Source organism: Carassius carassius, chromosome 11, assembly GCF_963082965.1.
Source record: "Carassius carassius chromosome 11, fCarCar2.1, whole genome shotgun sequence".
Taxonomy (NCBI): domain Eukaryota; kingdom Metazoa; phylum Chordata; class Actinopteri; order Cypriniformes; family Cyprinidae; genus Carassius; species Carassius carassius.
Genome location: NC_081765.1, coordinates 24,958,426 through 24,983,066, shown reverse-complemented (window position 1 = coordinate 24,983,066; position 24,641 = coordinate 24,958,426). Strand labels below are relative to the sequence as shown.

Here is a 24,641-nt window from a genome sequence, read left to right as displayed (position 1 = left end):
ATATGAAGAGTTCAGATGCAAAAGCCTCTAAATGCGTTCTTAAATTTTCATCTAAAATTAGGATTTTTATCAGGCTCCTATATTTATGTTCAGTTATTTCACTTTAATAGCCTGGAAAAGGACCTACACATTGCCATTAAAGTAAAATGACTCAACTTAAGCATAAGAGCTTGACAAAAATCCAAATTTCAGATGGCACTTAAGATTCTTTTGCATCTGAACTCTTCATATATATATATATATATATATATATATATGCAATTAATGGATTTTTTGTTATTAACAAATTTACATTTACAAGATTTGTATAACTCATATTTCATGATTTTACATTGCAAATGAACAGATTGACTAAAATCTTTAAAGCTGTAAATTCTTGCAACAAAAAAGTACCTTTGTCTTCTTCTGCAGATAAAGACACCTGCAACCACTGTTGTAATCAGAATGACCAGCAGGACCAGCGGCACAATGATAGCTATACTTCCTGTTTCACACAAGAAAAAGCCAGAAGCAAAAGCTACTATTAAGTCTCTTTCACCCAGGTGTCTGTGCAGGTGGAACAGGAAATTATTAGATACTCCATCAAAGCAAAATTAAATAAACACTACTGCAGCTGAAAAGATATTAAACCAATATTTAACACGAAGCCCAGATGTATATGCAGATGTGTCGTCTGACTGATGAAATAACGGATCTTTTCATTTTAATAATTCAAGGACTGAATCCTTATTGAATTAGTAGAGGAGAGCTCTTTATAAAGCATGAAAGCTCTCTTCATTGCTCACCTCCAGCTGTGTTATCGGAGCGGCTGCTCTTGGGGGCCGGCCTCTCGCACTGCGTCCCTGACCAATTAGCTGAGCATCTGATTTAAAACAACAGTGAAAACAAAGAGAAGGTAAGTCAGAAAAGAGATCAAACAGCTGACAGCTTAAACAGACACAGGCCTAAAGTCTAGGAATAGTTCACCCAGTAATACATTTACACATTATTATTATTAATTATTATTATTATTATTATTATAAAATAAATACAATCTATAGAATAATTAATAAAATTATATATATAATTATTATAAAATTATTTTACAAATAAATACAATCTATAAAATAATTAATACAATTATTTGTATATATATATATATATATATATATATATATATATACATACAGGTGCATCTCAAAAAATTGCAATATCATGGAAAAGTTCTTGTTTTTTGTAATTTAACTAAAAAAAGCAAACTTTCTTATTATTCTAGATTCATTGCATACAAACTGAAATATTTCAAGAGTTTTTTGTTTTAATTCTGATGGCTATGACTTACAGCTTAGGAAAATCTTAAAATTCAGTATCTCAAATTTTTTCTCAAAGATCAATCAAAAAAAGATTTACAAAACAGAAATGTTCAAGATCTCCAAAGCAGGTTTAATTATGACCTCAATACTTGGTTGGGGCTCCTTTTGCATGAATTACTGCTTCAATGCGGCGTGGCAGGGAGGCGATTAGCCTGTGGCACTGCTGAGGCTTTATTGAAGCCCAGGTTGCTTTGATAGCAGCCTTCAGCTTCTCTGTATTGTTTGTCAGATGTTACTTGTCTTCCTCTTCACAATACCCCATTGATTCTCTGTGAGGTTCAGCACAGTAATACCATGGTCAGCAAACCACTTGGAAATGGTTTTGGGACGGTGGAGAGGTGCTCAAGTCCTGCTGCATAATGAAATCAGCATCTCCATGAAGCTTGTCAGCATATGTAAGCATAAAGTGCTCCAAAATCTCCTGGTAGATGGCTGCATTGACTTTGGATCAAATGATAAAACACAAATGGACCAACACCAGCAGACATCACGTCACCTATGTCATCACTGACTTCAGAATATTCACACTGAACTTCAAGCAGCTTGGATTCTATGCCTCTCTAGTCTTCCTCCAGACTACACACCTTGATTTCCAAATGAAATGCTAAATTTACTCTCATCTAAAATAAAGAGGACTTTGGACCACTGAGCAACAGTCCACTTCCTTTTCTCCTTACCCCAGTTGAAATGCTTCTAACGTTTTTTTTCTGGATCTGGAGTGGCTTGGTTCTAGGAATGTGACAGCTCCAGCCCTTTTCCTGAAGATCAGAGTGTGGTGACTCTTGATGCGCTGACCCTGGCTTCAGTCCACTCCTTGTGAACCTCTCCCAAGTTCTTGAATCAGCTTTTCCTTACAATCTTCCTAAGGCTGTGGTCATCCCTGTTGCTTTTGCACCTTTTTTTACCACACTTTTTCCTTCCAGTCAACTCTCTATGAATATATTTTGACACAGCACTCTGTGAACAGCCAGCCAGCAATGACCTTCTGAGGGTTACCCTGCTTGTGGAGGATGTTGATGATTGTCTTCTGGACAACTGTCAATTCAGTAGTATTCCCCATAATTGTAGTTGCATGCACTAAACTGACCCAAGATATACCCAGTATTAATACTCATAATTAATCAAACTAATCAAGCTCAAAATGGAATATTCCAATGTTTTGAGATACTTTTATTTTCCAAAGCTGAAAGTTGTAATCATCAGAATAATAAAAAAAAAAAACTCTTGAAATATTTCTGTTTGTGTGCAATGATTCTAGAATATAAGAAAGTTAGATTTTTTTATTTAACAATAAAGACCTTTATCATGATATTAATTTTTTTTAGATGCACCTGTATATATATATATATATATATATATATATATTTATATATATATATATATATATATATATATATATATATATATATAAATAAATAAATAAATATATATATATATATATATATATATATATATATATATATATATATATATATATATATATATGTAATTTATGACAGCTTTGTGTGCACTATCACTTTAAGATTAGGTGAACGTGCAAACAAACTGAGAACACTCATTAGACAGTGAGCAGTAAATCGGAAAGAAAGTCATGAATCATCTTATTTGTAAATGGAAGCGGTCCTGTGAGGGTCATGTTTATGATTAAACAGATGTTTGATGTTTATCAGCAGATGATATGAGGGTGAAGACTGGATTGCACACATTAAAATTGTACACTATTTAACAAACCAAGAACAGTCACCTTTTCTAATTTTGTGACTGTATATTAATTCCTCCCAAAGCTGAGACTGTACAGGATGTTAGACAAATAAAACAGACAAAAACTACACAAATCCCAAACAAACTGAGAAGAAAAGACAGAATCTGGAAGATGTAGAAAGCTGCTTAGTATGGAATGTGTGTTCTCCAGGATGGTGCTGTAGGATCGTGGGAAGTGGACAGTGGAGAAGTATGCAGGGTAAATCAATTGGATGGATGGAGTCTGGTGGAGATGAGGCATCTAAATCATGTGAACAGTGGGACCTACTTGCATCGAGGTTTGTTAAGGGCAATTATTGTGCATATTCCTTCATTCTGACAGAAGTAATCGCAGGGATTGGCCAGCTCATCACATCGCTGGTTCTTGAACCCTGCCGTGCAGCTGCAAGACATCGCAGTGAGGTGAGCACAGTAAGAAGTGAAATAAGTGTGAAGAACTGAGAAGAAATGTGCATGATCTGTAGAGTAGCAAGTATCTTGCTTATAGTTTCAGGATCCTTCATGTTTTATGACCATGAAATTAAATTCACTCCAGGGATTCTAGTATTCAGGGTTCAACACTTTTTTCACCCATGAATTTCCATGACTTTCACTGATCTGTTCCTTTTTTTTTTTTTTTTTTGGAAATCATTTTACAAAGATTGCTGGCCAGGACTCCCTGGAAGAAGAGATTTCTTATCTTAATGGGACCTTCCTGGAAAAATAAAGACTGATGTTATCACACTTTCTCTACATCTGAGCAAGGATCTAAGCATATTCACAAAATAAATTTCTAAGACTTTCTTGTATTTTACTAATTTCCTTGACTGTATAATGACTCGAAATTCCCAGATTCGTAACTGTGAGACCCCTAATGATTCAGGAGTTTCAGATCATGGGGCTGCAGATCGAAATCTTGTTGACTGCTGCTTTTTTATATAAAACAATTCAAACTGTCAGAGTATGTATAACACATCCAGTTGCATTTAATTTTGTGATTTCACTGGAACGCCGAGGGAAAGCGATAGAGAAGTGAAGCCTGTGCCTGAGCCAATCTCAGGTTTTGACGCTGAATGTTGCATTAATTGCAGAAATCTAGCAGAGAAAGTGATACAATTGTAAACGTGTTGTTTTTAAAGCTGGCAGAAACAATATCTTGTAATGAAAGAAATTAATCTAAGTAAAAATGGTTTTAAAATAATGCTATTTGATCAGTGTAGAGTCTAGACCCCAATAAATTGTTAGAGAGAAATTTTTATGTTAATGATTTCCTATACTTTGCACCTCCTTACCATCTTCTCCATATTATTTATCATAAAATAATACAATTTAATTTTATCTGTAATTATATGTCATTTTATAAGAAATCATTGGCAGACAACTTAACTTGTGATCTGTTTGCATTCTGGAGAATATTCTGTTTTGGAACAGGCTTTACTATGTTTCCTTCTTGTCAGGTTGACTGAGCGTCTCGAAAGTAAATAACTGTGGTTTGAAGGAAATAACTTTGCCTTCCCAAGAATGACTCTAGGCTTTGATAAGGAATTCATTTACATTATATTCATTTCAGGTCAACTATCAGGACTTCTTGGCAGATACAGATCCATCATTCCATACATTTCCTGTGACTCAGAGGCAGTGAATGAAACACATTATCGGGCCTCACAATAAGAAAAAAAACCAAGAGATAATTTGCATACAAACTGATTTCCATTCTTTCCATTATGCCAGCTATTGACACAAATGCCATTTAAATGGCACAGACCATTTGATGATTTTCAAAACAACCATTTACAACCTGTTTAAGTTTGGAAACTGGTGATAATTTAATGCTTGCTAACCACCATGCTTCAGAAAGCATCCGTTATACATGCCTTCTGTCACAATCTGTGTTTGCAGCTAATAAAATCTGATGGTAAGGAAAAGATTGGTAACTGTAAACATCTTGCATAGGATGGTAAGGAGATGCAAACAGTATGTGAAATCATCAACAAGAAACAGTTAATTCAATCATTGTTAATTTTTAAAAGAAAGAAAACCGGAGCTTATGACCCACAGAGATTCTTTAAAGAAGGGCTTAACAGTATGGGCTTTTCACTGGCATTTGCAATTTAAATTTATTGTGGAAAAATATGAGTGCAGGTGTGCAATCTGTGTATAACATCCCACAATCAATTTGCAACTCGTTGATTATAATGATTATAATGGGAGTGATTTAGTTTTGCATAAGGCTGCAGTTTATTCAGGGTGTATATTATATGCTAGATCCAACACTGCAAATCACTGCTTTTCAGAGCTTACTGGATGTTTATAATTGATTTTAAATTCTAAATTCACAATTTATCTTACATTGTGATGTAGAATAAATAAATAAACAAACAAACAAATATGTATTTTTTTATTTAAATAAAATGTGAATAAAAAAGATGTTAAATAACTAAAATTTAAAATTCATACAAAATACAAAATGTTAGAAGAAATGTAAATGTGGGTCCCTGTAAAGCCAGTTAGAGTGCATATATTGTATTGTGATAAAAAACAAACAAACATATAAATAAATAAACGTGATTATTTTAAAGGGGGGTGATTCTTTTCTATACCCACACTGTATGTGTGTGTGTGTGTGTGTACGAATAATGCATGAGAATAAAAGGGAGTTAAAAAATACTTTTTATTCCCTGGCTATTTCCAGAACAAATAGAGAAATCTCTCAAATCAAAGTATGAGGGACACATGAATTTTTTTTCTTCTACTGGTCATATCTGACAGGTTTGTGGCCTTACTACCTCTATTATCAACCTCCCAAATACATGGTGCTGTGCAAGGGCCCCTGCCTTCAACTGTTCCTGATCTTGCAATGGAAAAGCAAATTTATTCTTGACAAAACAAATGATCAGGGTTTCTAAATGTATCAATTCCTGCTTGCCAAACCAAACAAAGCAGGACTCCAGCAGTTCTCAGGATGGTGCTCCAATATACACAAGTCCACAGGGTGGACATCCTGTCAGCAGGTCCTGCACAGTGTGAGCCTAACCTCATCTTGATGAATGCAACCCCCCCCCACCCCCCAAACAAAAAAAATAAATAAAACTGCTGCACCTGACAACATGTCCAGTGATAACAATTCATGATTTTTCAGTATTAATCTAACTTCTGACACATTAAAGACATTTTATGTGATTTGTGCGAATGTTCCCTTACACTCGAGATATGAGTTGAAGCTCTGACACAAATCAACAGATTTATGCATTCAGCAATTTCAGCTATGTTTAGGATTTCTGATTATTTCTTAAAACAAATTATACACAATTACATAATACTGTTCATAACTTTGGGGTCAGTATTTGTATTTTTATTTAGCCTGAACACGATAAAGTGAAAATCTTTTGTAACATTATGAATGTCTTAACTATTTCAAATAAATGCTGTTCTTGTCAACTTTCTATTCATCAAAGATTTGGTCGGCGTCCTGATCACCCTGTCGGGGCTTATTCTGTGAAAACAACTGGCTTGATGTATATTATCCTTTAAATAATATTTAAAAATATTACAGTTTTACTGTATTTCTGACCAAACAAGTGCAGTTTTGGTGAGCAAATAAGACATTTTTCAGAAAAAACAAAAACATATTGGCCCCAAATGACATAAGTGTATTTAGTAGGTTTGATGATCAAACCAACAAATGTTATACATATACAATGAACTGAGCAATATTAATAATAATTAAAATAAAATAAATTAAAGCATAATGAAGAAATAGCTTTGAGCTTTTAACCAAATGTAGGCTTTTAGGCACACAATAGCTTGGCCTTATTATTCCTTTGTGCTTTTTAAGTCCGTCAAACTAAGTGCCAGTGTAGAGCCCCCCCACTGAGGTAATTTTGGGCCCCATTGATGGGAAGCTTCTGAGTCTCTGACATCTGTATAACTTTTCTTAATTAATGATAAGGCTTCCAAGGTTATGCGCCATGTGGGTCTAATAGCTGAGAATTGGAATGTGGACAAAAGGAGGCACTTAGTCATTCTTACTGGCAGAAGGGTAGGCTGGTGTCAGGGTCCAGATGACAGGTGCCTCCGTTATAGCAGTAGCCATCACACAACTGGCAGCTAGAGGCGATTCGACCACTGGTACAGCTGGCACAACGACAACAATTGGATGAGCTAAAAATGTGATTGTTGCATAAACCGAGGAGTCATTTCAGTGTGAACTTAAATAATAAACTACGTCAATAAGGCTTTGTATCATTATGAGCTACTTGAATGTCACTGCAGTTGCTGGAACTTTATTATCCTGAATAGAATTATAATGGCACATCAACATCAATTCAGTACTTAATTTGCTTTAGATAAGGAATGATTTTTAAAGGCGAAGCGTGTAATTCCTATGGCAATACAATCACCAGACCAAACTGCATGAATATAATAACTGTATTCAAAAATGTTTGCAATACTAAAATTAATCACATACATATTTTCAGAGATATAAAAAAAAATCAACAACTAACTTGCAAGCCACATCTCCTGTATCTCCATTAATGACACAAGGTGCTCCGTGGCACCGCAGGCACTTGTCGACATCACACTTGACCCCTTCAAAGCGAGGCGGGCACACACATTCAACGTGTCCTGAGCTGGACAGTGTGCAGGCCTGTGAATGGACACAGTGGTGATGACAGATGTCTGTCAGGGAAGAAAAAAATATGTCTAATTAAGATATGAGGGCACATTTCTTTCATATTATGCTCAAGTTTAATTAGAATTTTACAAAGCTTTAATGAGTTTTAATTATCCGCATCAAATATTTACTGGTACTAAGTTGAAAATGTGTCACCCCTTGGGTGCACAGCACGGAAAATGCACTACGGGTGCACAGATTAAATTGTTTAGCAACAAATTATAATAACAAAGACTTCATAACAGCATTTCTTTTATCAGCAAAGCACAGAAACACCCCAAGGTTGTTACAGCAGCATTTAGAAAACCTCTTTGGGCACAGATCGCTCAAATACTAGCAAATGCCCTTCCGAGTCAAATAAAATATTTGCTTTCACTGGGCCTTTTTTGTTGCTGTTACCAGCTGTGAAGAGAAAACTCAACAATTGTTCCATTAGCCACAACTTATTGACTGGTCTTCTATGTAAAAAACACAACAAACCCCCACCACAAAAATAACCTTCTCTGGAGATTGTATCATTTTCTCCACATTTCATTCTGTCTGTTCCACTGAATGATTTGAACAAGCAATATGGAGTCTGATGATACTAAATTAAAAGGGTACATTGGTGGATGTAATTACCTGCCATGAGAATCACTGACCTATTGAATTAAAATGCAGTTGCTGACCATTTCTGCTGGGTACAAGCAATCTCTTACAATACTTACGATAAAGACAGCGGTCACCCGTGTACTCTGCCAAGCAGCGACACACTGGCTGGTTTCCTGGGCTTACGTCACATGTGCCTCCATTCAGACAGTGATTATCACAGACCCGCTTCTCACAGTTAGAGCCAGTGAAGCCTGTGACGCAGCGGCAAGTAGGTTTCCCTATGATTGGAGTAGACAAAAGCATCCATGTGAGTGTCTTAATCATGTTTTGTCCTTTTTTTTTTACAGGCCATAGGAAATCAGTTTGTAGTAGGCAATTTATGCATAGAGCTGCATTGGAGTCCATAAGAACCATAAGTTGACTCCTGATGTGAAGCTGTTGGAAAACATCATTAACAGCAACCAAATAACCCAAGCTCTGCTGTAAAACTAACTTGAACAAAAAGCTTTGGTGTAAAAGTGCCCTGAGAATCAAAAAACTATTTAAATTAATGAGGTTGTATAATTATGGTGAGTTTGTGTATTGCAAGGGATTGTCATAGCATGTTTAGGCCACAATATATTTCTCTTGGGAAATCAAGATCAATTGCACATTAGCATACAAATCAAGCATCAACATTAGATTATAACTGTTATTACAAGCACACACACACTGCTACACATTTTTTTTTTTTAAACATTTGTCTTTAAAATATTAATTTAGAAGAAATAATCAAACTGCCAGGCATTCAACATTTCACAGCATTTGTATATAGGCTAGTATGCATGTAGTTTGACTGCAAATACTAAAGACCATTTCAGATACTTCATTACTCAAACGGAGGCAAACAATTTGGTCATGTATTGAAATCTACATAAAGCTGTTTGAGAGTTTCTTACCAAGAGGTGAGCCAGTGCATGTGCCTCCGTTTAAGCAGTAATCTGTACAGTGGTTGACTTCACAACGTTCCCCAGAGAAATTAGGCCAGCAGTAACAGCGCCAGTCTCCTTTTTCATTGGCCATGCACCGCCCTCCATTCTCACAGGCAGGTCGGCACAACTCACCTTTACAATATAGAAATAAATGAACCCAAAATATTAAACCTTCATTTTCTTTATACCAACAAAGTGATACAAAAGAAAGAAAGAAAGAAAGAAAACAGCAGGCATAGGAAAGGACAAAGCAAAGTGGGCAGCCCTACAGTAAAGTGAGCCTTCAGACCTGAGACAATGGGGTCAATACAAGAGCCATTGACCAAGGTCTTCCCCTCTGGACAGCTGCAGCTGGCTCCGGTTGGATTGAGCAAGCACATAAAATCACAGGTCATCCGTAGACAGGGATTGGCCACTGAATACAAAACAGATAAAGAATAAATTGAACTTGGAACGTACAATAACGTTTAGATAAATCGATGCAGACACTTATAATAATTATAATTAAACAATAAATAATAATAATTACCATAATTATTTTAAGATATATTTAAAATAATACAAATATATTTTAATTATATTAAAACAATATTTGTTGTTTATTATTTATTATTATTTTTTTAAACAAGCACTTTAGAATTGCTAGGAAATTATATTGAAAAAAACCCCCCAAAAATTAAAACATACCTTTTACCGTTTTAGGCCCTATTTTGTACTATATTTATAGAAAGTGCTATCTAAAACATTTTCAGTTTATTTATTAAATTTCTCAAAGTCACTCATCGAACTGGCAGCTCAAAAGTTGCAGATTTGAAAGCCGTGGCTCAAAGATGCCAGTAGTATGAGGGAACATCTGTATCAGTCTTTAGTGTTTTGCTGAGGACATCAAACCTAAACTTTTAGCTTTTGCTGGCAGTGCACAAGTCTCTCCACCAGGCTAGATCTCTGACTTTAATGAGTCAGTGGGGACTGGCTCAGCTGCCCCTCACTACAAATCCACCAGAAAAGAAAGATCTTTTTGAGGTTGTGAGGCCATTAACACAACCAGATAACAAACTGCAACCAAACTAACAGCAGAGGAGGCAAGCTTCTGAGAAGTCAGTATATTAGAGAGCTGACGCATGTGGCGGTTGCAAATGCAATGCATGGGGAGGAAAATTAAAGGGGTATTACATAATTATTGAGGCATACTAATAAGGCCATGTCCACGCTAATATGTTTTCGTTTGAAAACACATCTTTTTCTCTCCATTTTGGCCTTCCGTCCACAATGAAACAGCGTTTTTAATCAAGGAAAATTTTGCTTTTTAAAAATGCTCTCCAAACTGGATACATTTAGTGTAGTGTGGACTGTGAAAACGGAGGCTTTTGAAAATGATGATGCAAGTTTAGTCCGTGGTTATACTGATATTGTGCACGTTATGTGCTTTACACTTTTTGCACTTTAATACTATTACTATAGATGTGTTACTTTGTACACTCTTCATATTACAGTCCTGCAAAGATGAAAGCAAATTTACTTGTGATCTCTATTTGCAGCAAAACATGAGGGAAGCTGCTTTTTAGATCAGACATACAATCATGAGTTTGTGGGATCTGGACGCATCAGTGAATGGGAAGTTATTTTCGTAAATAAAATAATCAGAAAAACTGCACAAAAACTTCTCATGTCTCATGTGTATCATCTGCAGTGAGCTTTTTTGAGGCTTTATGCTTGCGCAGAAAGCGAATTTAACGTTTTCTGATCTTTCAGTATGGATGAGACACTTTTGGAAAACACTTGAAAGCGCTAGTGTGGACAGAGAGCGTTTTAAAACGAAAACAGCGTTTTCAAATGTATCCGGATTAATGTAGATGTAATAGTAGGGCTGTGCAAAAAATCAAATGCGATTTTCTTGTGCATCTCATCAGTAAAGATGCTCCTGTAATTAGAAGTATATCTCAAGCGCGTGCATTCAGATCAGGGTTGCCAGGTTTTCACAACAAATCCTGCCCAGTTGCTTCTCAAAACTAGTCCAAAACTAGCCCAATCGTGTTTTCAGGAGGTTCCCCGATAAAAATTGCTTTCCGGGGTTAAAATATACGTTTTTTGGCATGGTTGCCTTGGTAAAATTTACATATTAGGGGCTAAATATCACATTTTTGGTGTTGTTGCTTCGACCCACGGACATGAAAAACAACCACAGAATTGGCAACACTGGTTGGCATTTACTAAACAGAGCCGTAATTCACGGACAATCTACACAAAATCGATTTTAAAATCGCAGTCGATTCTTTGTCGATTTTGAAAGCGCTTTCGTGTTAGTTGTCGGTAGACTACGGCTCAGTGTAGTAAATCCTGCTCCACCTGAACCAGTGTTGCCAAGACTGTGGTTGTTTTTCATGTCCGCGGTTTGAAGCAACCCCAATACCAATAATGTGATATTTAGCCCCTAAAATGCAAATTTTAACAAGGACATCCTGCCAAAAAAAATGTATATTTTAACCCCGGGAAGCAATTTTTATCGGGGAACCTCCTGGAAATGCGCTTGGGCTAGTTTTGAACTAGTTTTGAGAAGCAACTGGGCAGGATTTGTTGTGGAAACCTGGCAACCTTGATCTGAACACACGTGCTGGAGATATACTTCTAATTAAAGGAGCGACTTTACTGATGAGATGCGCATGAAAATCTGATTCGATTTTTTGCACAGCCCTATGTAATAGGTGAACAAAACACTAATGAAGAAACCATACCTCAGGTTAAAAAATAAATAAATATATTCTAAGAAATGTCTCGGTTACGTATGGTAACCCTCATTCCCTGGAGGAGGGAACGGAGACGCCACATCGGTGACCGACGAAAATGGGATATCGCTTCCATAGACCAATCTACTTCGAGTGTAAACTAAACGAGCCAATACACATTGGCATGCAATTATTGCATCCAGCTGCCGCTGATCACTGCGTGAGTATATGGCAGCAGCAGGTGCAATGCATTCCAGGTTTTCGCTGAGGAGCCGAGCCGGGGACCCGGCAGCTCAGCGGCGGTACAGCAACCATGGCGACGGGACGTGGCGTCTCTGTTCCCTCCTTCAGGGAACGAGGGTTACCATATGTAACCGAGACGTTCCCTTTCAGTCGGTCAATCTCGACGCCACGTCGGTGTCCGACGAATATGGGATCCCTATCAAAGCGCCATGGGTGCTGCCCCTTCCAGTGCCCTGACCGAGCCGCCTGCGCCCCTATTAGGTGTAAGTCGGGGTTCAGAACAAGAAGCTCCACTCACCGTTGTCAAAGCAATACCTTACTGGGTGAGATTGGATAACACTGGGAAAACGTACCCGAGCCGTTTGGAACCGGGACGCTGCGGAAGCCCCATCCTTCTGGAAGGAGGTCTCGGAGGCAAATACACATATAGCATCCGTTTAGGAGTACACGGAGAAATTTGAGGTGATTAAAACCCTCTTGGGAAGGCAGAAGTCTGCCGGGGAAAAACAGGCTCTAAGGCTATACCGTGGACTATACACATACGAGTACCGCTTAGGTCTCAATATGGAACCCACCCTTCCATGGTTCTCACGGATACATCATGAAGGCCTGGCGCCGGATGTTCCGCTGCGTCCAGCTGCTTAGGGTGATGGAGGATCTCAACAGGGTCTACAGTACGGACACTCTGGAGCAGTTTAAGCAAGCCGACACTAACCGGGGCCTCTCAGTGCCACTACCCGTTTGAGGTGAGAACACAGGAGGATACCGGCTCTACACGAAGGCTATAAAACCTAGCGAACGTGTTAGGCGTCGCCCAGCCCGCAGCTCTAAAAATATCTGTCAGCGAGGCGCCATGAGCCAGCGCCCAGGAGGATGCAACACTTCTAGTTGAGTGAGCTCACAAACTGAATGGGCAGGGCACATCCTGAGCCTGATAAGCCAGAGTTATGGCATCCACAATCCAGTGGGCCATCCTCTGCTTAGAGATGGCACTCCCCTTCTGCCGGCCTCCGTAACAGAAAAAGAGCTGGTCTGAGGTCCTGAAGCTTTGTGTCTGGTCTACGTAGCACCTTAATGCTCGGGACAAAGCAAAGCCAGGGCTGGGTCTACCCTCAAACCATCCGCGCTACTGCCGGAAGTGGTTCTCGTCTGTCGGCCGCCAGAACGAGCCCCAGATCGCGGCCGCGGCAATGGGACTCCGCCCCCCTGAAGGTAGCGGAGCCTGGTTAGCAGCTCCGAGGTGGTCATATTCCCGCAGTGAGAACATGACTCATCCACGAAAGCCACCTCAGCGTGCTCGACGCCCTGACACGTGAGGCAGCGATCGTGACCATCACCCGTTGCCAGGTACCGACCGCACCCAGAAACGCACGACATCCTTATAAGGACGATCCGTCTTCTTTACAAAGACGCACCCGTGAAGCTCTTTTAGAGAAATTTGCTCTTTAGGAAATGCTCTTTTAGTGCTGAGGCGCACAGGGGAATTGGCCGCTTGCAACACGACAGGGGTAGTGCAGCCTGAAGTGTGCAATCCACTCGACACAGGAACAACCGCCGCTGAAGCGCCGTCTCGCCAACACACGAAGCTTCCGAGAGCGTGCTGAACTCGTAGTTCACAGCAGACACAGTTGAGCAGAGCGATACCAACGCTCGGCTCTGAAGCAAAAAGCTGGAATGCATTGCACCTGCTGCTGCCTTATACTCACGCAGTGTTCAGCGGCAGCTGGATGCAATAATTGCATGCCAATGTGTATTGGCTCGTTTAATTTACACTCAAAGTAGATTGGTCTATCGAAGCAATATCCCATATTCGTCGGTCACCGACGTGGCGTCGAGAGTGACCGACTGAAAGGGAACTGTAGTTGTTAATACAGCAATGTTGGTGATTTACAGTCAGTTGAACAGGATATCACTCTGACCTTCAAAACATTGCAAGAGAACTATCTTTCAAAACCCGGTAGAAGCAGCAAGCCTGAATCCAATCAATCAATCAATCAATAAATCTATCTATCTATCTATCTATCTATCTATCTATCTATCTATCTATCTATCTATCTATCTATCTATCTATCTATCTATCTATCTATCTATCTATCCACAAAAATAACCTCTAAAAGAACTGTTTCTTCACTCTCCAAGTTGTACAAAAAAAGGAAAAGCACTAAATAGAAAACATTTAGAGAAAAAGTGTTCTCTTACCATCCTGCTGCTTGAAACGATGGGAGATCAGGACATTTGTTGTTTTTTCAATACCCAAGTCAAGAGGTTCAATAGGTTTTTTGCCATATTTGTGAATTCTGAAAACTTCATTTTTTAGACCTGTTCCATAAATGTAATCTTCAAAAATATCTATTCTGTATGGCTGTGATATTCCTGTGCAGGCATGAAGTGAGACAAAGATATTAGACAAACTGGATCTTCAATTAAAACAATTTCAATGGTTAACGATTTCAAGCATATAAGATACATGAACAAAGCAAAGTACTATCAGATTCCCTGCTCTTCTCACCTTGCTTGCCATCGATTACCACCAATGGATCTGAGCCATCGAAACGGACACTGCCAATGACAGAGTGCTCGGCATCGGCCCAATACACACGCTGGCTGAAATAATCAATTGCCAACCCTACAGATAAATGATGGGAAGAGAGTTATTTTCATAATAATAAGACCTTGGCACAGAATGTCATGAAACTTCACAAATTCAAACATGGACACAGTCATGTTTGCAGGGTTTACACTACTGAAGCATTATACAAAAGCAACAGCAATCCATGAAAAGATAATAGTTTATTAATGACCATAACTGTAACATGTTTATCAAAATAAAATAATCTAGACATGTACGTTCCATTAATTTTGGTCATGTGAGACTTTAGCAGAACTGTAAATTGCTTTTAAATAACTGGTATGTTTAGGTCAATGTGATGCTAAATTGAACGTTTTATATAATTAAATAACCTTTAAGAAACCCTTGCTTCAATGTGGACATATTCAGCACAATAGCTTCAGACCTGTGTCCTTTTGCTCTTCCTGAAATAAACTAAGCAAAAGTTTTTGCCATATTTTTCAGTTTGCCTTGCTTGACTCATTATATTTCTTCTCTTCTCTTGACTCGGATGTTGCATTTTTGTTCCTTTTCTAGAGATGATGGATTCCTAAAGCTGCACTGGAGGCGTAATATTGGCCCCCATAAAGGAGGCCATGGTTAAATGTAGCGGTACTTAGTCTTCCCCTGAGGAATAAGCCTGCAGTTTTACCTAAAGGCATTGCATCTAAAACATTCCCTCAAACTCGGAAATGAAAAAAGTGCTGTGATATACCGAAACAGGATATGAGACCAACAAGCTTCAACATAAATGCATTCAGACCTCGACCTTGTTCCTTTAGAAAGAACCAAAACAACAACCTCTCATTTATCACACTCGCAGAAAAACAGCTGAGGACTCAAAGGAAAAAGCTCATGACCATCACACTGAGAAATACGAAAACATACCTGTGGGTCTCCTAAGGTTCTTATCAAGTAGCACTCTACGCATGGAGCCATCCATCGCACTCTCTTCTATGTGTGAGTGGTCACCTATTACTGACCAGTACATCATCCTGAAACAGGTCAAATCTTTACTTGATAAATGCATGTATAAAAACGTATTATTATAAAGGATTACTACTTTATTATCCAACAAAATTTATATCTTCAATTAAACAGCTCAACAATTGCTCAAGGTAATTTTACTTCTAATACATAGTATTCTAGTTTTATTCAGTACAGCAAGGTTCAGGGGCCAATTTAACAAATGTGCTTAATTGATTAGTATGCTACTGTATAAGTAATTTCCAAATCCAAAAATATTTTTACATTAGATTAGGAATCTAATTAAGAGAAGAAAAAGAAGAAGAAGAAAACACTATATGAATTTAAAAATAACCTAAATAGTATGAAACCATGCTCCTACCCTTTGACCGGATTGACAGTAATGGCGTAAGGCTCTCCTGCAATGTCAGTTATCAGACGGGTGCAGTTGGGTCCCTTGAGTTGTCCCACATTGATTGAGTATCTAAGCTTGGTCCAGTGAGCTGTGTAATAACTGAACCAGTGCATCCTAGAGTGGTCTGTCCAATAGACATTTCCAGTCACCCAGTCAGCTGATACATCTCTGGGTCTGCGAAAGTCTGAGCACTGCAAAAGTCACCCAGATAAGAAGGTGATTCCCATGTGGACCAAGACATCACCGAATATTTAGAATTGTGATATGATAACATGTTAAGAAAATTATTATAGTCGAAATTTCAGAGACCTTTTTTTTTTTAAATAAAGGGATAAAATACAGTTCAAGTTTGTAGAAAAAAATATTATTCTGAAATATTTATTTTTTTTTAAAACAAACTACTAATACTAATCACATAGAATATCAACAAATAATATTCTTCTTGTCCGAAATCTCTTATACCAATTAGGAAAGATGCAAAAAAAAACAAAAAAACAATCCAGAATATTACTGAGGAAATATGATAGACTTCACACAAGACCCACAATACTTACTATTATGCCAACATTTGTTTTAGTTTGACTCCTGTTTAGGATATCTTTGTAAAAAAGTCCACCAGGATTAAACTGAGTAGCCCAGATAAACTTTTGTTGGTGATACAGAGCATCCATCCCAATGATGCGGGCATTTTCCTCGATGCGAGCATGTACTTTGTGTCCATGGCTCTGGTTAAATGGATACACAAAACTTCGGATTTCAGTGTCATTAGCTATGTAGAGCACTCGATCTTCTGGTCCTGCCCGTTGAGTTAATAATATGCAAAAAAAATGAAAAGTGGCTAAATTCCATTTAGGGTTTAAGACAACAGTTTGCAGATCATTCTAACACAGCAATATGCACTTTAATCAATCAGTCATTTAAACTCAATGCTTTAAAGAAAGACAATATACTGTATAGTTCTTAAAACATTCATAAATAAAAAAGTACCACATAATTACTGCTCATGTTTTAAAGGGCTTAATAAGTATATCTAAACCCTGTGTGCAGAGCTAATGTATAAAAAGATTCACTAAAACTTTCAAGTCTAAAATAAAATCACACAGTGAAGCCAAAGGCCAAGGCGATAGAAAATATAGATCCTTACCTTTTGCTATGCAGCTTCCATTCACATCCTTATAATTTTTGTCACATGTACATTTGTACGATCCTTTTGTGTTTGTGCAATAGTGAGAGCAAGTGCCAAAATTAAGACACTCATTGATTTCTGTAAAAAAAGAGAAGAACAAAAGGAATTGAGGAATATCGCTTTCTGGAAACTATGTGATGATTATTGGTGCAGGAGTTTTTTTCTTTTTTCTTTTTTTCTTCGCATGCTTGAAAATAAAACATCTGATGTGTCCTGCTCACTGCATCTCATTGATCTTTATTCCCAGGAAAAAAACACTATATAACTAACAAAAACCCATTACAAACAAGGCATTTGTTGCATCCAGTGGGGACATAATTACTGATTATAATGACTTTTTACGCATTGCGTTGCGTATCACTCCACATAAACATAAAACCATGTCTTTTCTTTAAATATGAAAATGTACGTACAGGATGTGAGTCAGAAGTGCCAGACTATCATTGAAAAGTTGATATTGTCCCACTTTATAGAAACAGCTTTCTATAAACCTTTCTTTGTGCACAGAAGCATTGTAGGCTATGGTTCAGGAAACAGTCCTCCATGAAATGCACTGCACACACTCGAATATTTTGGTTGTACTGTTCTTGAACAGTGTTGTAAATACAACTTAACCACTGATTTCTAGTTGTGTTCTCTATTGGAAGGCCAAACAAATTACTTTCGCTTTCACAACAAAACACACAGCGTCTTCACGACATGAAGGGGGTGACAACAATACTACAACTAGAATCAAAGTTACGCCTTATTTCTTTGCATGAACAATTTGGGCAGTGTTATGCAAATCTTCCCACATAGTTACATAAACGTGGGGGCGAGTTTGAACGAAGCATTTTAGGAAAACATTTTAGTCTTTGCAACTTTAGGGATCTTATCTATGCACGAACACCTTTTAACACTCCAAAGAGAAAGGAAAACTTGAAATTGCATCATATGACCCATTTAAGCTTAACTTTGGCCTCCGGTTTGGTCTTGCCACTCAGAGAGGAAAACACTGATTACTTGACTGAGTTTTGATCCTTGAAAAAATCTAGCTATTTCTAAACAAGTGTACAAACACTTGACGAAAAGAACAGGCATTTTGAATCTCCAAAAATGTGTGGAAAACCTTAAATGATAAAATGATTGACATGACAGGATTCATAGCAAATGCTTGGAAACTAAAGTGTACAATTTCTGCACCACTAGCAAACAGAACTGACAAAATAATGACCATTTTCAAACAAATGTAAAACATTACCCCATCTACCATGTTTGAGCCAAGTTTGTCCCACATCCATGGCCCAGTGTCAGAGATATTAGATTTTTAGAAGGCATATTTACTGTTTTAGACAATATATCTTATTTTGCTTTAATAAATTAATTAAAATAACTCATATTTTATGTGTCAAAGTGCATTAGTAGTTCTAAAACAATATATTAATAATCATATCACAATGATATATCATATATATATATATATATATATATCTATATATATATATATATATATATATATATATATATATATATATATATATATATACATATAAACACAATAATTCATTACAGGGGATTCTTGTTCCACTGTTTTTATTTTTAACTTATTTCAAACTTATTAATTTCTAAACCTTATTGAGATGTTATTCTACAGATTGCAGTTCTGTTGGGTGCCACTGGTGTTGCAGAAATTGCACACTTTCACCCTTTAAATTGAAAGTCTAAATCCACAGTCCCCTCTCAGGAAAAGCAGTGAATCATTTTTCTGAATGCTTACAGAATCAAGGAAGATGGTCTGACAGTACCTTCACACTTTCTGCTTCTGAGGTTTCTCTGAAAGCCAGGTTTGCAGTGGCAAATTGCATTTGTGTTTGTATGATTGCACACTGCATCCTCCCCACATGGATTCATCCTCTTTCCACATATGTCTGCATTTGAAGCTGGAATGAAAGACAGAGCTTTGAAGTAACATATTAACTTTATACTTGCACCCAACTGTCACAGTGCATGATAGGATTTTTTTTTTTTTTGCCTTTTGATGCTTGGTCATAGGCTAAAACAACAACAACAACAACTAAAATAGCTAAAATAAAATAAGAACAACAAAAAAAATAATAATAATAATAATCTGGAAGATAAGCCTGAATAATTTTGATAAAACAATTCAAGAAATTCATGTAAACCACCAAGGATGCCTTTAATCTGACAATATTGCTTGTTTTGCGACAGATTCATCTGAGAGATTTGGTATTTCCAAGTATTTAAGTAATTTGGGTAGCCACAAAACACGTACAAGCCTTGCAGTCCTGTTCATCTGATCCTCCATCTCCACAGTCATCAAACAGGTCACACTGCAGTTGTGCAGGTATACATTTATGATTACTACAGGTAAACTCTGCCTTCCCACATGGCTTGGGCCTAGTTGACACAGCTTCTGATTTGGGCCCCATGGGAAAAGAGAAACAAAAAACCACACACATCCATTTCAATCCAACCTTCAGCTGGCATCTTATTCATCACCACCCAAAGAGTCTTTAACTAAATTTACTATGATCATACAAGTGATTAATGAGCACAATGTATCCAAACGACCTCAGGAACTGCTAGCAAAACAATGAAATCACTAAAATCTAGACTAGATCCTTTGTTTGTGAATTTAAAAAAATGTATGGCACAAAAGATGGATTTCCCATTGTGCTGGTGAGGATACAGGCATCATCAGAGACTTGTGAATGAGCCTACCGCATTCATCTTCATCTGAGTTGTCCCCACAGTTATCCACATTGTTACAGATCTGATCAAGCCGTACACACACTCTGTCATTTCTGCAACGATATGGCCTTGCTGGAGGACAAGGAAGTTTGGCTATAGAAATGAGAATAAAAAGTTAGTGTGTGCAGATGTCTTCTGCTTTGTAATGCTATTGACACTTTTATATGTCTGTCTTACACACACACACACACACACACACACACACACACACACACACACACACACACACACACACCCACACACACCCAATTCCCAGTCAGAGTTCAGCAAGCAAGAAGTACTGCCATATCATGCAATTCCACTGGGAGAGATGAATATCCTACCGCACATCTCGGGGTCTTCATCAGAGTTGTCTCCGCAGTCGTCCTCACTATCACACACCCACACATGCAGCTTACACATGGTGTTGTTGCAGATAAACTCATCGGGGCGACAGAAGAAAGCATCTGAATAAACAACATCAAAGTGGTTTAACACTGCAACACATGGATATTTTGCTAAATTTAAAGATGGTTATGACAACCTGAACAAACACATACATACTGTGTATATATATGGGGCAATCGTGGCCTAATGTTAAGAGAGTCGGACTTGTAACCCAAAGTTTATGGGTTCGTGCCTCAGTACCGGCAAGAATTGTCGGTGAGGGGAGTGAATGACCAATGCTCTCTTCCACCTTCAATACCCATGACTAAGGTGAGACCCACCAAACCCCCAACTACTCCCCAGGCACCACAGCAATATGGCTGCCCACTGCTCTGGGTGTGTGTTCACAGTGTGTATGCGTTCAGTGCTGTGCGTGTGTACACTTAAATGCAGATCACAAAATCTGAGCATGGTTACCATACATGGCACTCACTCACAAACACTGCTGGTGTCAAAACTATGAAAGCTGCCTCAGAAGAGACATATTAATTCACTAGGATCAAAGCCATACATCAACATGAGTGTAATTGCTGGTTAGAGTTGATGTATTATAAATCATCTTCATACCATGACTACAGTTCTCCTCATCGCTGTTATCCACGCAATCGAACACATCATCGCAGCGCCATCGTTTAGGGATGCAGTGAGCATGGTTTTTGCACAGAAACTCATCTTCTCTGCACTCCTTGACACAGCCCATCTGGTGTGAGCACAACAACAAAAGCCTAAACTACTTTCAAGAGGAAGACTTTGCTGCACTAGTGGAAGTACAGAAAACTTCTGTTTCCATGGAGTTGAACACAAGTCTGATATACAAGATGTTAAAAAATGTAATGTCTCCAAAATGGTACATGAATGTCTGTGTCTGTCTGTCTGTCTATCTATCTATCTATCTATCTATCTATCTATCTATCTATCTATCTAGTTGTGTATATTTTGATTACTGTATCTGATTACAGTTCTGTTGAAACTGAATCCACCTGAAATTAGTTTAATTCGTAACTACTTTAGATGATTAATTAGCTGATGGGGCTAAGGTCAGTTTGTGAGACCATCACTGTCAACCTAGTTAAAGTAGATACGTAGGGAACCTATTCAATTAGAATTTACTTTCTTAATACTTTACTTTCTTAATACATGTTCCTGGTTTTACTGTGCACAGTTCATCAATGCATGTTATGCTAAAATAAAAAATGCTTGTCAGATTTCTTCAGTGAAATGTAATAACAAGCTCTGCTTCTGATCTACTTTCCTTTTCAACTGAATCCCTCTTATTTTCAGTTGTGTTTTATTTAGAAATATTTCAGATAATGGAAGCAGAATGCCTTTTGAATGTTGTTTCCATGTCGATTTTCAGTTTGAACAGTTATATATATATTTTTCCCCACAGATTAGTGGCTGGCTGTATCTTTCTCAGATCTTTTTCCAATATATCTACTTGTACATGTCATTGTTTCTGTTTCATGACTGCACTTGTGCATAGTTTCTGAGAGAGAAGTGCTTGATGTAAGGTGAGAGGGTCTTGCTAGAGGACTGACCTCATCAGAACTGTCCAGACAGTTGTCATGTCCATCACACCTCAGGCTGGCAGACACACAACCTCCACTGGCGCACACATACTCGCTTAGAGAACAGGAGGGAAGCACTGCAAAACAGATGATGGTAAAAATCCACTCATACACATGCATGCATACACAACTGATGTGTACAGGAAGAGTGAGGTAAGAATTGTCAGTGGGTAAGCTGAGTCACCCACTTCACCAATCTAATACAACAGTGCATAGTTTTTGTCATGTGACCTTGTCATGCGAGTTGTTTTTATGCTGTTGATGCTAAAAACCTGTTTGGCTTTTTTGCATGTCCATGTAAATTTCAGTGTAGCAGGCAAAATTATTTTTACGTCAGAACACATTTATATAGGTCTAAATATATGTATTAAACAATGAATTATTTAGGTAAAGGTTAGTCATGAATTATAAGATTTTCTACTAAATACTAATAGAAAGTCTTAAAAACGTTTTTACTAAATTCTAATATTCTAAGTAATGTGCAAAGTAATATGTTTTTGGAATTTGAATGTGACACACCTTCATTTAAAAACCAAAATGCACATAATAAAATATTAATACTACACTAGTAAGTAAACTACACTAGAGAGCTGACTAAGGCTCTTGTGTTTATTATGCACAAACTTTCTGAAAGATGGAATTGAGCTACAGCATTTGAACTTACTGGACAATATAATCATAAAACATTTAAAGCCGAAATGTTTATTTTCTCAGTGTTAACATACCATCTCCCATCCCAGGTTAAAGTGCAGAGACAACTATAAGTCATTTGTAGGTTTCATTACATAAAAAGGGTAAATATGTATGGCTCTCTACAGCTATGACAAAATGTTTATTTGAGAATCTGAAACACTGGTATCTTGGCATGAGTTAGGGCTGTTTGATGGGGAATGTTTAGGGAAATAATTGGAAAGTGGTGGATGTTTAGTAATGCTAGTGGTGTAGAAATGATACATCTCAGCTTTAAAGACCACAAGATGTAATAAATTACCTGTTCCGAAGCAATTTCTCTCGTCTTCCCCTGTCTTACAATCTTCCTGGCCATCGCACAACCATTTATGTGAAATGCAGAGATTGTTGTGGCATTGAAACTGATCCTCTTCACAGTGTGTCTCGCAATCCTTCTGAACATGCACAAAGCAAGAGGGAATTTACTACGGTGTCGTCTCAAACTTCAGTCTGTATCATTTTTATTATTTTCAGCCTGGTCACTTTTTATCAATAGTAATCTGGGAAACAGTCAGCACAGAATTTGGAAGTTTTGGAAATCAAAATATCCACTGTCTTCATGACCTGCTGATGAAGCCATAAGGGTATGAGGACTGATGTTCTATGAAAACCCAGATTAATCAACTTTGAGATAAACAGCACAAAGGCAATGCTTTGTAATAAAAGACAGCTGCTGTGTTGTCCCCAAATGACATCTAGCATTCACTGACCTCATCTGAATTATCAGCACAGTCATAGTCACCATCGCAACGGAAGCGTGCTGAAATACAGTCCCCATTGGCGCAGGCAAAATCCTTATGATTGCAGGTCACCGGTTCTGCAGAGAGGAGAGCAGAATAAGACAGCTAAAGAAGCAAAGATCCCCGGATCGTGCCTTGTGAAGCTGCCCACATTGAAAACACTGAAGTAAACCTTCGCATAGGACAGCAGTAAGGCAGCAAGAGCAAATCAAAACTGATAAAGTGGCCTCGCACTTGGACATGAATTGGCATTGTACCATCTGTTACCAAGGCTCTTGAAAGTTTGCCAAGAACTTAAAAGGAGCTATTTGCAGACTAATCAGCAATTATAAAGTCTAAAAGGGCTATTCTCCAAGATGGCTAATGGCTAGAAAAACATGTTGGGTGGTTAGAAAAATCTGTTAATATAAACGGTTTGAAATTGGTTGTTGATTTCATAACACAATTTACAAAAAAAAACAAAAAACAAAAAAGGACCATTAAAGCAAAGCCATCCTGGACATTATACATGCTCATTATTTACTCAGACTCCTGTCATTTCAAACCCATATGCTTGTATTTTTTAACAATAATTTTAAAAGTTAGAAAAAACAAATGTGCTTATAGTTTTACTCAAAAGTTAGCTGTTTGGATTTTTTTTTATGCTCACCAATATATTTATTTAATAAAAAGGTAAAAACAGAAACATTATGAAGTTTGATTACAATTTAAAATAGTTATTTATTTTGTTATTTATAAAATATTAATTTATTTGAGTTATGTCAAGGCTGGATTTTCAGTAGTCATTACTCCAGTCTTCAGTGTCACAAGATCATTCAGAAATCATTATAATATGCTGATTTAGTGATAAGAAATATTTTCTTTTATTATTAATGTTGAAAACTGTTGTGCTGCTTAATATAGTTGCAACTGGAAACTGGAGAAGATCTGCAGGATGTGAATGCTATTTTTTATTCT

At 37.5% G+C, this 24,641-nt stretch overlaps 1 protein-coding gene across 1 annotated transcript in view; it reads right to left on the bottom strand.

Annotated features, from left to right (window-relative positions):
- LOC132153280 (low-density lipoprotein receptor-related protein 1B-like) overlaps nt 1–24,641 on the bottom strand; it is a 228,918-nt gene that overhangs the window by 3,344 nt on the left and 200,933 nt on the right. Inside the window, exons 68-89 of the mRNA XM_059562662.1 lie at nt 23,655–23,761; nt 23,207–23,339; nt 22,186–22,292; nt 21,215–21,347; nt 20,545–20,667; nt 20,192–20,314; nt 19,743–19,883; nt 19,255–19,389; nt 17,429–17,548; nt 16,839–17,080; nt 16,252–16,475; nt 15,792–15,898; nt 14,805–14,921; nt 14,495–14,668; nt 9,619–9,744; nt 9,297–9,461; nt 8,475–8,636; nt 7,598–7,772; nt 7,122–7,226; nt 3,382–3,495; nt 786–862; nt 394–484 (exon numbers count right to left, since the gene is read on the bottom strand). Coding sequence (XP_059418645.1) covers nt 394–484; nt 786–862; nt 3,382–3,495; nt 7,122–7,226; nt 7,598–7,772; nt 8,475–8,636; nt 9,297–9,461; nt 9,619–9,744; nt 14,495–14,668; nt 14,805–14,921; nt 15,792–15,898; nt 16,252–16,475; nt 16,839–17,080; nt 17,429–17,548; nt 19,255–19,389; nt 19,743–19,883; nt 20,192–20,314; nt 20,545–20,667; nt 21,215–21,347; nt 22,186–22,292; nt 23,207–23,339; nt 23,655–23,761 — 3,001 coding nt within the window. The remainder of the gene's footprint in view (nt 1–393; nt 485–785; nt 863–3,381; nt 3,496–7,121; nt 7,227–7,597; nt 7,773–8,474; nt 8,637–9,296; nt 9,462–9,618; nt 9,745–14,494; nt 14,669–14,804; nt 14,922–15,791; nt 15,899–16,251; nt 16,476–16,838; nt 17,081–17,428; nt 17,549–19,254; nt 19,390–19,742; nt 19,884–20,191; nt 20,315–20,544; nt 20,668–21,214; nt 21,348–22,185; nt 22,293–23,206; nt 23,340–23,654; nt 23,762–24,641) is intronic.